Source organism: Oncorhynchus clarkii, chromosome 31, assembly GCF_045791955.1.
Source record: "Oncorhynchus clarkii lewisi isolate Uvic-CL-2024 chromosome 31, UVic_Ocla_1.0, whole genome shotgun sequence".
NCBI lineage: Eukaryota > Metazoa > Chordata > Actinopteri > Salmoniformes > Salmonidae > Oncorhynchus > Oncorhynchus clarkii.
The window spans coordinates 15,375,649-15,387,860 of record NC_092177.1 but is presented as its reverse complement, the minus strand read 5'-3'; the positions used below and the strand labels follow the sequence as shown (position 1 = coordinate 15,387,860).

Sequence of the window (12,212 nt, the reverse complement as noted above, 5' to 3'; positions counted from 1 at the left end):
GACTAAAACCCATAGTCAATCCCTGACCTACTCTACCATAGAAAATACAGGCTTTCTATGGTCAGGACTTGACAGCTGTCTCCTCCCCTTATCTACACTGATTGAAGTGGATTTAACAGGTGACATCAATAAAGGATCATAGCTTTCACCTGGTCAGTCTATGTCATGGAAAGAGCAGGTGTTCTTAATGTTTTGAACACCCAGTGCACACACACACACACACACACACACACGCACGCACACACACACACACACACACACACACGCATAATACATGCTATACAGACTCCAATGAACATCCAGACAAGGCTCTTGAAGAAACTGAACTCCAGCTCATGTTCTCTGTTAATGAGGCTAATAAGACCACACCTCAAAACCTATATGGTAACTGCTCCCTGTGTCTCTGTGTTATTGATGTGTCAGGTGCGTATCGATGGCCTGACAGGTCATATCCAGTTCAATGAGAAAGGACGCAGGACCAACTTCACTGTCAGTGTCATGGAGCTAGCCCCCTCTGGACCTAAGAAGGTGAGTCATGAGATCTGTAGGACCTTATGGGATCTAATGGGATCTTATAGAAGCTTATTTGATGTCAAATATTGGGATTCATGTCCATTAGTGTTTCATTGCAGTCTAACATCATATCTGTACAGTTGAGTATCAGATCAAATCCAGGTTTCCTTCATGGCCCTTCAGTTTTTTCACTTGTCTGTTTATCTTGTATGTGTATCAGGTGGGCTACTGGAACGAGGACGAGAAGTACGTGAGCACAGCCACCTTCATGAGAGGAAGCAACGACAGCAGCTATGGCCTACAGAACAGGACCTACATAGTTACCACCATCCTGGTTAGTGTGTGTGTGGGTGTGTCAGGGTTTTCATTAGGAAAATGTGACCGGCAGCATTTTCATTTACTGTACGTTTGAGAAATTTACCGGACCCATATGCATTGGATGTGCGTAACCTGATTAGGGCGTCCACCCACGGTGCTCAGAATAAAATAAATCACATTTAGATTATGGTAATTCATTTTAACAGAACATGAAACTCGAGGATGCAATGTGCTCCTTACCGAATTCCGATGCAGAATTTAAAGATGTTAGAATAACTGTTCACATTTACTTTTCCTCAGCCATTTACTTTTCCTCAGTAGACCAGTAAGGAACAGCAACATCACTAGCCTATGTCAATCTACTATCCCCCATGGTAGAAAAGTTAAACTATTCTATTGTGTCTCCTGTCTCCTATGTCTCCTGCCCACAGACAGGGCCTCTAACGTATGGATTGAGGACAGGCTCCAGGTCCTCTAGCTTGGGGTAGTGGGATGTGGTAGGAATGAGGCTCCAGGTCCTCTAGCTTGGGGTAGTGGGAGGTGGTAGGAATGAGGCTCCAGGTCCTCTAGCTTGGGGTAGTGGGAGGTGGTAGGTATGAGGATCCATGTCCTCTAGCTTGGGGTAGTGGGAGGTGGTAGGTATGGAGGACAGGCTCCAGGTCCTCTAGCTTGGGGTAGTGGGAGGTGGTAGGTATGGAGGACAGACTCCAGGTCCTCTAGCTTGGGGTAGTGGGAGGTGGTAGGTATGAGGCTCCAGGTCCTCTAACTTGGGGTAGTGGGATGTGGTAGGTATGGAGGACAGGCTCCAGGTCCTCTAGCTTGGGGTAGTGGGAGGTGGTAGGTATGGAGGACAGACTCCAGGTCCTCTAGCTTGGGGTAGTGGGAGGTGGTAGGTATGAGGCTCCAGGTCCTCTAACTTGGGGTAGTGGGAGGTGGTAGGTATGGAGGACAGGCTCCAGGTCCTCTAGCTTGGGGTAGTGGGAGGTGGTAGGTATGAGGCTCCAGGTCCTCTAGCTTGGGGTAGTGGGAGGTGGTAGGTATGGAGGGCAGGCTCCAGGTCCTCTAGCTTGGGATAGTGGTAGGTGGTAGGTATGGAGGACAGGCTTCAGGTCCTCCAGCTTGGGGTAGTGGGAGGTGGTAGGTATGAGGCTCCAGGTCCTCTAGCTTGGGGTAGTGGGAGGTGGTAGGTATGGAAGGCAGGCTCCAGGTCCTCTAGCTTGGGATAGTGGTAGGTGGTAGGTATGAGGCTCCAGGTCCTCTAACTTGGGGTAGTGGGAGGTGGTAGGTATGGAGGACAGGCTCCAGGTCCTCTAGCTTGGGGTAGTGGGAGGTGGTAGGTATGGAGGACAGACTCCAGGTCCTCTAGCTTGGGGTAGTGGGAGGTGGTAGGTATGAGGCTCCAGGTCCTCTAACTTGGGGTAGTGGGAGGTGGTAGGTATGGAGGACAGGCTCCAGGTCCTCTAGCTTGGGGTAGTGGGAGGTGGTAGGTATGAGGCTCCAGGTCCTCTAGCTTGGGGTAGTGGGAGGTGGTAGGTATGGAGGGCAGGCTCCAGGTCCTCTAGCTTGGGATAGTGGTAGGTGGTAGGTATGGAGGACAGGCTTCAGGTCCTCCAGCTTGGGGTAGTGGGAGGTGGTAGGTATGAGGCTCCAGGTCCTCTAGCTTGGGGTAGTGGGAGGTGGTAGGTATGGAGGACAGGCTCCAGGACCTCTAGCTTGGGGTAGTGGGAGGTGGTAGGTATGAGGCTCCAGGTCCTCTAGCTTGGGGTAGTGGGAGGTGGTAGGTATGGAGGACAGGCTCCAGGTCCTCTAGCTTGGGGTAGTGGGAGGTGGTAGGTATGGAGGACAGGCTCCAGGTCCTCTAGCTTGGGGTAGTGGGAGGTGGTAGGTATGAGGCTCCAGGTCCTCTAGCTTGATGTAGTGGGAAGTGGTAGGTATGAGGCTCCAGGTCCTCTAGCTTGGGGTAGTGGGAGGTGGTAGGTATGGAGGACAGGCACCAGGTCCTCTAGCTTGGGGTAGTGGGAGGTGGTAGGTATGAGGCTCCAGGTCCTCTAGCTTGGGGTAGTGGGAGGTGGTAGGTATGGAAGGCAGGCTCCAGGTCCTCTAGCTTGGGGTAGTGGGAGGTGGTAGGTATGGAGGACAGGCTTCAGGTCCTCCAGCTTGGGGTAGTGGGAGGTGGTAGGTATGAGGCTCCAGGTCCTCTAGCTTGGGGTAGTGGGAGGTGGTAGGTATGAGGCTCCAGGTCCTCTAGCTTGGGGTAGTGGGAGGTGGTAGGAATGGAGGACAGGCTCCAGGTCCTCTAGCTTGGGATAGTGGTAGGTGGTAGGTATGGAGGACAGGCTTCAGGTCCTCCAGCTTGGGGTAGTGGGAGGTGGTAGGTATGAGGCTCCAGGTCCTCTAGCTTGGGGTAGTGGGAGGTGGTAGGTATGGAGGACAGGCTCCAGGACCTCTAGCTTGGGGTAGTGGAGGTGGTAGGTATGAGGCTCCAGGTCCTCTAGCTTGGGGTAGTGGGAGGTGGTAGGTATGAGGCTCCAGGTCCTCTAGCTTGGGGTAGTGGGAGGTGGTAGGTATGGAGGACAGGCTCCAGGTCCTCTAGCTTGGGGTAGTGGGAGGTGGTAGGTATGAGGCTCCAGGTCCTCTAGCTTGGCATAGTGGGAGGTGGTAGGTATGGAGGACAGGCTCCAGGTCCTCTAGCTTGGGGTAGTGGGAGGTGGTAGGTATGGAGGACAGGCTCCAGGTCCTCTAGCTTGGGGTAGTGGGAGGTGGTAGGTATGAGGCTCCAGGTCCTCTAGCTTGTCATAGTGGGAGGTGGTAGGTATGGAGGACAGGCTCCAGGTCCTCTAGCTTTGGGTAGTGGGAGGTGGTAGGTATGGAGGACAGGCTCCAGGTCCTCTAACTTGGGGTAGTGGGAGGTGGTAGGTATGGAGGACAGGCTCCAGGTCCTCTAGCTTGGGGTAGTGGGAGGTGGTAGGTATGAGGCTCCAGGTCCTCTAGCTTGGGGTAGTGGGAGGTGGTAGGTATGGAGGACAGGCTCCAGGTCCTCTAGCTTGGGGTAGTGGGAGGTGGTAGGTATGAGGCTCCAGGTCCTCTAGCTTGGGGTAGTGGGAGGTGGTAGGTATGGAGGACAGGCTCCAGGTCCTCTAACTTGGGGTAGTGGGAGGTGGTAGGTATGGAGGACAGGCTCCAGGCCCTCTAGCTTGGGGTAGTGGGAGGTGGTAGGTATGGAGGACAGGCTCCAGGTCCTCTAGCTTGGGGTAGTGGGAGGTGGTAGGTATGGAGGACAGGCTCCAGGTCCTCTAGCTTGGGGTAGTGGGAGGTGGTAGGTATGGAGGACAGGCTCCAGGTCCTCTAGCTTGATGTAGTGGGAGGTTGGGTGGTATGGAGGACAGGCTCCGGGTCCTCTAGCTTGGGGTAGTGGGAGGTGGTAGGTATGGAGGACAGGCTCCAGGTCCTCTAGCTTGGGGTAGTGGGAGGTGGGTGGTATGGGGGATATTGCCAGGTCTGCATAGAGTAACTCACAACCACACTACCAACACACACATTTAGACAATTCAGTCATTAGGTTTTGCTGTAAACCGTAGTGAAGAATCAGCGAGCTAAGGTCTTAGTGGTCTGTTAAAGTTGGGTGGAGAGGGAGAAGGGAGCTGGGCTGAGGATTGTTCCAGGGAGAAGGGATCTGGGCTAAGGTTTGTTCCATCCAGACCCCCAGGCCTACAGCAGACCTCCACAGAGAGGGTTATTGGGGTGAGGGATTTCAGCAGCCCGCCTGTCCTGCAGAGCCTTGTTAAGACGAGTGCTGAGGAGGGGGAGAGGCAAAGCTGTGTGTGTGTGTGTGTGTGTGTGTGTGTGTGTGTGTGTGTGTGTGTGTGTGTGTGTGTGTGTGTGTGTGTGTGTGAGGAGGAAGGGGGAAAGGATAACTGGAAGGCTTGGTACCTTTACAGGAAGACATAGTGTTGTTTTAAGACAAGGCTATAGACCTGAATCTAAGTGTTGGGTTTTATTTTAGTGGAATTGCCCCCAAAAGTTTTAGAACACTTACTCATTCAAGAGTTTTTCTTGTAGAATAATAGTGAAGACATCAAAACTATGAAATAACACATGGAATCATGTACTAACCCAAAAAGTGTTAAACAAATCTAAATATATTTTATATTTGAGAATCTTCAAAAGTAGCCACCCTTTGCCTTGATGACAGCTTTGCACAATCTTGGCATTCGCTCAACCAGCTTCATGAAGTAGTCACCTGGAATGCATTTCAATTAACAGGTGTGCCTTCTTAAAAGTTAATTTGTGGAATTTCTTTCCTTCTTAATGCGTTTGAGCCAATCAGTTGTGTTGTGACAAGGTAGGAGGGGTATACAGAAAATAGCCCTATTTGGTAAAAGACCAAGTCCATATTATGGCAAGAGCAGCTCAAATATGCAAAGAGAAACGACAGTCCATCATTACTTTAAGACATGAAGGTCAGATCATTCGGAAAATGTAAAGAACTTTTAAAGTTTCTTCAAGTGCAGTCTCAAAAACCATCAACCGCTATGATGAAACTGTCTCTCATGAGGACCGCCACAGGAATGGAAGACCCAGAGTTACCTCTGCTGCAGAGGATAAGTTCATTAGAGTTACCAGCCTCAGAAATTACAGCCCAAATAAATGCTCCACAGAGTTCAAGTAACAGACACATCTCAACATCAACTGTTCAGAGGAGACTGTGAATCAGGCCTTCATGTCAAATTGCTGTAAGGAAACCACTACTAAAGGACACCAATAAGAAGAAGAGACTTGCTTGGGTCCAGAAACATGAGCAATGGACATAAGTCTGGTGGAAATTTGTCCTTTGGTCTGGAGTCCAAATTTGAGATTTTTTTGTGAGACGTGGCCTGGATGAACATATGATCTCTGCATGTGTGGTTCCCACCGTGAAGCATGGAGGAGGAAGTGGTGTGGTGTGGGGGTGCTTTGCTGGTGAAACTGTCTGTGATTAATTTAGAATTCAAGTCACACTTAACCAGCATGGCTACCACAGCATTCTGCAGCGATACGCCATCCCATCTGGTTTGGGCTTAGTGGGATTATCATTTGTTTTTCAACAGGACAATGACCCAACACACCTCCAGGCTGTGTAAGGACTATTTGACCAAGAAGGAGAGTGATGGAGTGCTGCATCAGATGACATGGCCTCCACAGTACCCCGACCTCAACCAAATCGAGATGGTTTGGGATGAGTCATACCACAGAGTGAAGGAAAAGCAGCCAACAAGTGCTCAGCATATTTGGGGACTCCTTCAAGACCATTGGAAACGCATTTCAGGTGAAGCACAACTTTGGAAGTATGCTTGGGGTCATTGTCCATTTGGAAGACCCATTTGCGACCAAGCTTTAACTTCTTGACTGATGTCTTGAGATGTTGCTTCAATATATCCACATGATTTTCCTTTCTCGTGATGCCATCTATTTTGTGAAGTGCACCAGTCCCTCCTGCAGCAAAGCACCCCCACAACATGATGCTGCCACCCCCGTGCTTCATGGTTGGAATGGTGTTCTTCGGTTTGCAAGCCTCCCCCTTTTTCCTCCAAACATAACAATGGTCATTATGTCCTTAAAATACGTCCACAGGTACACCTCCAATTGACTCAAATGATGTCAATTAGCCTATCAGAAGCTTCTAAAGCCATGACATCCATTTCTGGAATTTTCCAAGCTGTTTGAAGGCACAGTGAACTTTGTGTACGTAAACCTCTGACCCACTGGAATTGTGATACAGTGAATTATAAGTGAAATAATATTTTAATTGTTGTAAAAATGACGTGTGTCAAGCACAAAGTAGATGTCCTAACCAACTTGCCAAAACTATAGTGTGTTAACAAGAAATGTGTGGAGTTTTAATGACTCCAACCTAAGTGTATGTAAACTTCTGACTTCAACTGTATATATATGTTTACTATGGGCGCAACTATAGAATACAACTAAATTGTCTTTCCAAGAGGAATTATTACACTGTTCAAGAACCCTCATCAACTGTCAGGCATGAGATACTGTATAAGAATACTTTGATTATCTCTGTTTTTAGGATGTTAGGAAGGAATGAAAGAGGAAAGGGTCCATAAGGAAGAAAGAACAGGTGCATTTCTAGAAGATCTGTCCAAAGCCATGGTGTTCTGTATGTGTGTTGGTTCTCCGCCTGAGTGGCAGCCGGTCTCTGTTGACCTATTATAGGTCAGTGCGGGAGTGAGTCCTAGTGGACCTGCTATCTGTGTGTGTGCGTGCGTGCTTGTGTTTGTTTTTGTGTCTGTGTATATGTGGCGTAAGTGTGGTGTGTGTGTGTGTTGGCCTGTCAAACTGCTCTGAAACGGACCTGTCTCTCCACTCCCTCCCTGGGGTCCTGTCTCTCTGCCAGACCTAGAGGCTCTGTGTGTAGTGATGATTACATTCCACTCATCTGTAACCAGCAGGGGGACAGTTATTACCATAACACACAGAGGAAAACTGGCCTCTACAGCAGCTGATAATATATAAAATGTAAGGATTTGTGCGCTGGGCGCAGTCTGATCTTAAATTGCTACTGTAGCTTGAAACGACTTGTGGGTATTGGTTCTCCTCCACTACTTCCTCAAGTGTACCATTACTGCTCTGGACATCTAGCTCATCTAGAGCTCTATCGCTCTTTGACATTTTTACTTATTTAGTTGGTTCCCAGCTTGCACATTTGGTTCCTTGGAAGTTGTTGGAACGTCCGTTATTGGTTTTCCATTGGTTCTGGGAACGAAGCCATACGGTGCCTGACCTGTAAAACAGAATGTTTTTTAAACGTTCTGAGAACGGAAGTGAACATTTCACCTTCTCTGGGAACGTTACATTTTAGTTGCATGGAGGTTCTGAGAACGTTTTGCTATGATTCCCTGAATGTTTTCCTGGGAGGTTTTATTAACATTCTGAGAACAGTAATTATACGTTATTTAGAGGTTTTTGAATAATACAAAGTTTACTGAATGTTTCAATAAGACTTTTAATAACGCTGCTAGCTTAGTTTGGGTAAACTGTTGGAAATTAATTTGCTTTGGCATTAATCATGCCACAGATGTATTTTTTATTGTGGCACGGTGCCAGTGAGATTTTAACCTATGATCTTCTGTTCTCTATTCTTGAAATGAGTCCACTGCATCCACCAGGATGGAGTTAGCATGCCATATTTGTTTTGCTCATAAACATGGCATGCTAAAAAGCTGTTAATTTTGGTCTATTCAAAAAGAAACCCATTTCAAAGTAAACAAGCACTCATTAAGATCAGGTGTGGCCGATTAGTGGGTGCGGCCAACACACCTGAACACACTTAACAAGATAGAGGATAGAGAGAGTTTTGTTGACGCTGAATGGATATGTTTTTCCATAACATTCTTTGAACGTTACTAATGTTTTCTTGTGGTTTTTATGAAAAGTTTTCTTAATGTTCTGACAACCTGACTTTCAGTAGAACCACAAGGAAACCTGCAGAAAACGTTATGCTGAAGTACTGAAATTGCCACAGAAGAACGTTGTTTCTTGGAACAGTTTGAGAGCATTACTTTAAATAGAACCATGAACCAATAATGTTATTTTGTCAAGTTCCTTAAAAGTGCTGAAAATGTTCCAAAGTCAAGCAACTATCCTGCACCATTCCCAGAATGTTGTGGGAAGGTTGTATGCAAAATAACCATAGAACAACCACACTCTCACCAATGTCTAAGGAACACATGGTTGTTAGAACGTCATGTGCTATCTGGGTTTGTTCAATACAGGTTTGCTAGAAATGGCCTTGTATGTAGCAAGAGAAAGAAAGAAAAAGAGGCATAGTGTGTGTGAGAGCAAGAGAGAGAAAGAGAGAGAGAGACAGAAAGAAAAAAAATTGTGAGAGTACAGGGCCTCAGGTGCCATGTCAGCTGTAATCTTGCTAGGATGTCCAATATCTCTGAAAAGGTCCAATTGGTTGTCTGGCTGGTAGAACAGGAATAGGATAACCTCTCAGAACAGAGGTGGGCTGGCAGTGATGGTCTGCTGTACTCTCCCACACGCACACACAACACACACACTAATAAACCTGTCTGTGTCAAGTTCACCAGGTGTCTTTGTGATGTCGACATAATGAACCTCCAGTCTAAAAGGGCAGGCAGCACCGCCATTCTTATCAAATATAATGATCTTTCTGGGTTGAAAAGTACACAAATCAAATGTATTTATATAGCCCTTCGTACATCAGCTGATATCTCAAAGTGCTGTACAGAAACCCAGCCTAAAACCCCAAACAGCAAGCAATGCAGGTGTAGAAGCACGGTGGCTAGGAAAAACTCCCTAGAAAGGCCAAAACCTAGGAAGAAACCTAGAGAGGAACCAGGGGGTGGCCAGTCCTCTTCTGGCTGTGCCGGGTGGAGATTATAACAGAACATGGCCAAGATGTTCAAATGTTCATAAATGACCAGCATGGTCGAATAATAATAAGGCAGAACAGTTGAAACTGGAGCAGCAGCACAGCCAGGTGGACTAGGGACAGCAAGGAGTCATCATGTCAGGTATTCCTGGGGCATGGTCCTAGGACTCAGGTCCTCCGAGAGAGAGAAAGAAAGAGAGAATTAGAGAGAGCATATGTGGGATGGCCAGTCCTCTTCTGGCTGTGCCGGGTGGAGATTATAACAGAACATGGCCAAGATGTTCAAATGTTCATAAATGACCAGCATGGTCGAATAATAATAAGGCAGAACAGTTGAAACTGGAGCAGCAGCACAGCCAGGTGGACTAGGGACAGCAAGGAGTCATCATGTCAGGTAGTCCTGGGGCATGGTCCTAGGGCTCAGGTCCTCCGAGAGAGAGAAAGAGAGAAGGAGAGAATTAGAGAACGCACACTTAGATTCACACAGGACACCGAATAGGACAGGAGAAGTACTCCAGATATAACAAACTGACCCTAGCCCCCCGACACATAAACTACTGCAGCATAAATACTGGAGGCTGAGACAGGAGGGGTCAGGAGACACTGTGGCCCACTCCGAGGACACCCCCGGACAGGGCCAAACAGGAAGGATACACCATGGTTGTGAAAAGGCCATACAGTCTAATGATATGTAATCATGAAATAGCTAATTCTGTAAGTGACTAACTTTAGGCCTACTCCATCGTTGTGACAAATATTTAATGATTCCTAAAGATCTATTGTCTAATTATCTTTCTTGGTTTAATTGTAGGCTTATTAACAATTATTATTCCACCATTGTTATGTCTTAATGATCAAACATTAACCATCCTATTGAAATACCTCTCCAGGAGAGTTCCTCAATAGAACAAGGCTTCAGTAGCTCCATTTGATTCCATCACTGTGTAAGCTGCTACTCTATATGTCCTCCTGAATATAAAGCATTCATCACATCTATGGTCTCAACTTGAGGAAACTGGTGATAAACTTTATGAGCTGGTAACATTTTATGTCTCACCTCCCCAGGGCTGTGTATGGTTATTACCTCATTCCAATGTCCCTCTTTGCGAATAATATTTGCAAATATTATGTCAGCTACTTAAATTAGGTCTGGTGCTTCTCCTATTATAATTTGTGTATTATTTTTTATTTAACCTTTATGTGACTAGTCAAGTCAGTTAATTTAAAGAACAAATTCTTATTTACAATGACGACTTACCAAAAGGCCTCCTGCGGGGACGGGGGATGGGATTACCTTTTTTTACATAAACATAAAGGACAAAACACACATCGTGACAAGAGAGACACCACTACACTACATATAGAGAGACCGAAGACAACAACATGACAACAATATGGTAGCAACACAACATGGCAGCAGCACCACATGGTAGCAGTACAAAACATAGCACAAACATTATTGGGCACAAAGGACAATAAGGTAGAGACAACAATCACACGAAGCAGCCACAACTGTTAGTAAGAGTGTCCATGATTGAGTCTTTTAATGAAGAGATATTAAATCCATCCAATATCGATCTTCAGTGTGTCAATATTTTAACGGTATTGTAAATCTAAATGAATAAATGACGTCTTCTGAAGGGCTTGTGGGTTCGATGATAAAGAATCTGGTTACAAGGAGTTATTTTCTATAGTTTAATCCGTCCAAGTATCAGCAGCATAAACCTTTGTGGCACAACAGGTTACAGTCGTATGAAAAAGTTTGGGCACCCCTCTGAGGCTGCGTAATAATTTACTCTGTCGTCACAGAAAATGATCACAGTGGCATGCCATTCATTTTCTAATAAAAGCTGAGAACTGGGGTATTGTCCAGACAAAGATTTTTAGTGTAGCAATATTAAGTTGTATGAAATTAAATCAGATGTGAAAAATAGGCTATGCAAAAATGTGGGCACCCTTGTCTTTCTGTTGATTTGAATACCTGTAACTACTTAGCACTGATTAATTGGAACACAACATTGGTTTGGTGAGCTCAGTAAGCCTTGAACTTCATAGACAAGTGCATCCAATCATGAGAATAGGTATTTAAGGTGGCCAATTGCAAATTGTTGTTCTCTTTGACTCTCCTCTGAAGAGTGGCAACATGGGGGCCTCAAAACAACTCTCAAATGACCTGAAAACAAAGATTGTTCAACATTATGGTTTGGAGGAAGGATACAAAAGCTATCGCAGATATTTAAGCTGTCAGTGTCCACTGTGAGGAACATAGTGAGGAAAAGGAAGACCACAGGCACAGTTCTTGTTAAGGCCAGAAGTGGCAGGCCAAGTAAAATGTCGGAGAGGCAAAGGATGGTGAGAACAGTCAAAAACAGCCCACAAACCACCTCCAAAGACCTACAACATCATCTTGCTGCAGATGGTGTCACTGTGCATCATTCAACAATTCAGCGCACTTTGCACAAGGAGAAGCTGTATGGGAGAGTGATGCGGAAGAAGCTTTTTCTGCACACACGCCACAAACAGAGTTGCTTGAGGTATGCAAACTCACATTTGGACAAGCCAACTTCATTTTGGAATAAGGTGCTGTGGACTGATGAAACAAAGATTGAGTTTGGTCATAACAAGGGACTTTATGCATGGTGGCAAAAGAACACAGCGTTCCAAGAAAAACACTTGCTACCCACCCACAGTCAAATTTGGTGGGGGTTCCATCATGCTGTGGGGCTGTGTGGCCAGTGCCGGTACTGGGAATCTTGTTAAAGTTGAGGGTCGCATGGATTCCACTCAATATCAGCAGATTCTTGGGAATAATGTTGAAGTTGAAGTTACGCCGGGGCTGGATATTTCAACAAGACAACGACCCAAAACATTGCTCAAAATCTACCCGGGCATTTATGCAGAGGAACAAGTACAATGTTCTGGAATGGCCATCCCAGTCCCCAGACCTGAATATCATTGAGAATCTGTGGGATGATTTGAAGCGGGC

General features: G+C 46.4%; 1 protein-coding gene across 1 annotated transcript in view; it reads left to right on the top strand.

The window, feature by feature from the left end:
- The window catches only part of LOC139390480 (glutamate receptor 1-like), a 190,419-nt gene that overhangs the window by 116,731 nt on the left and 61,476 nt on the right, over positions 1-12,212 (top strand). The window contains exons 8-9 of the mRNA XM_071137612.1: positions 424-528; positions 734-847. Of these exons, the coding sequence (XP_070993713.1) occupies positions 424-528; positions 734-847 (219 nt within the window). The remainder of the gene's footprint in view (positions 1-423; positions 529-733; positions 848-12,212) is intronic.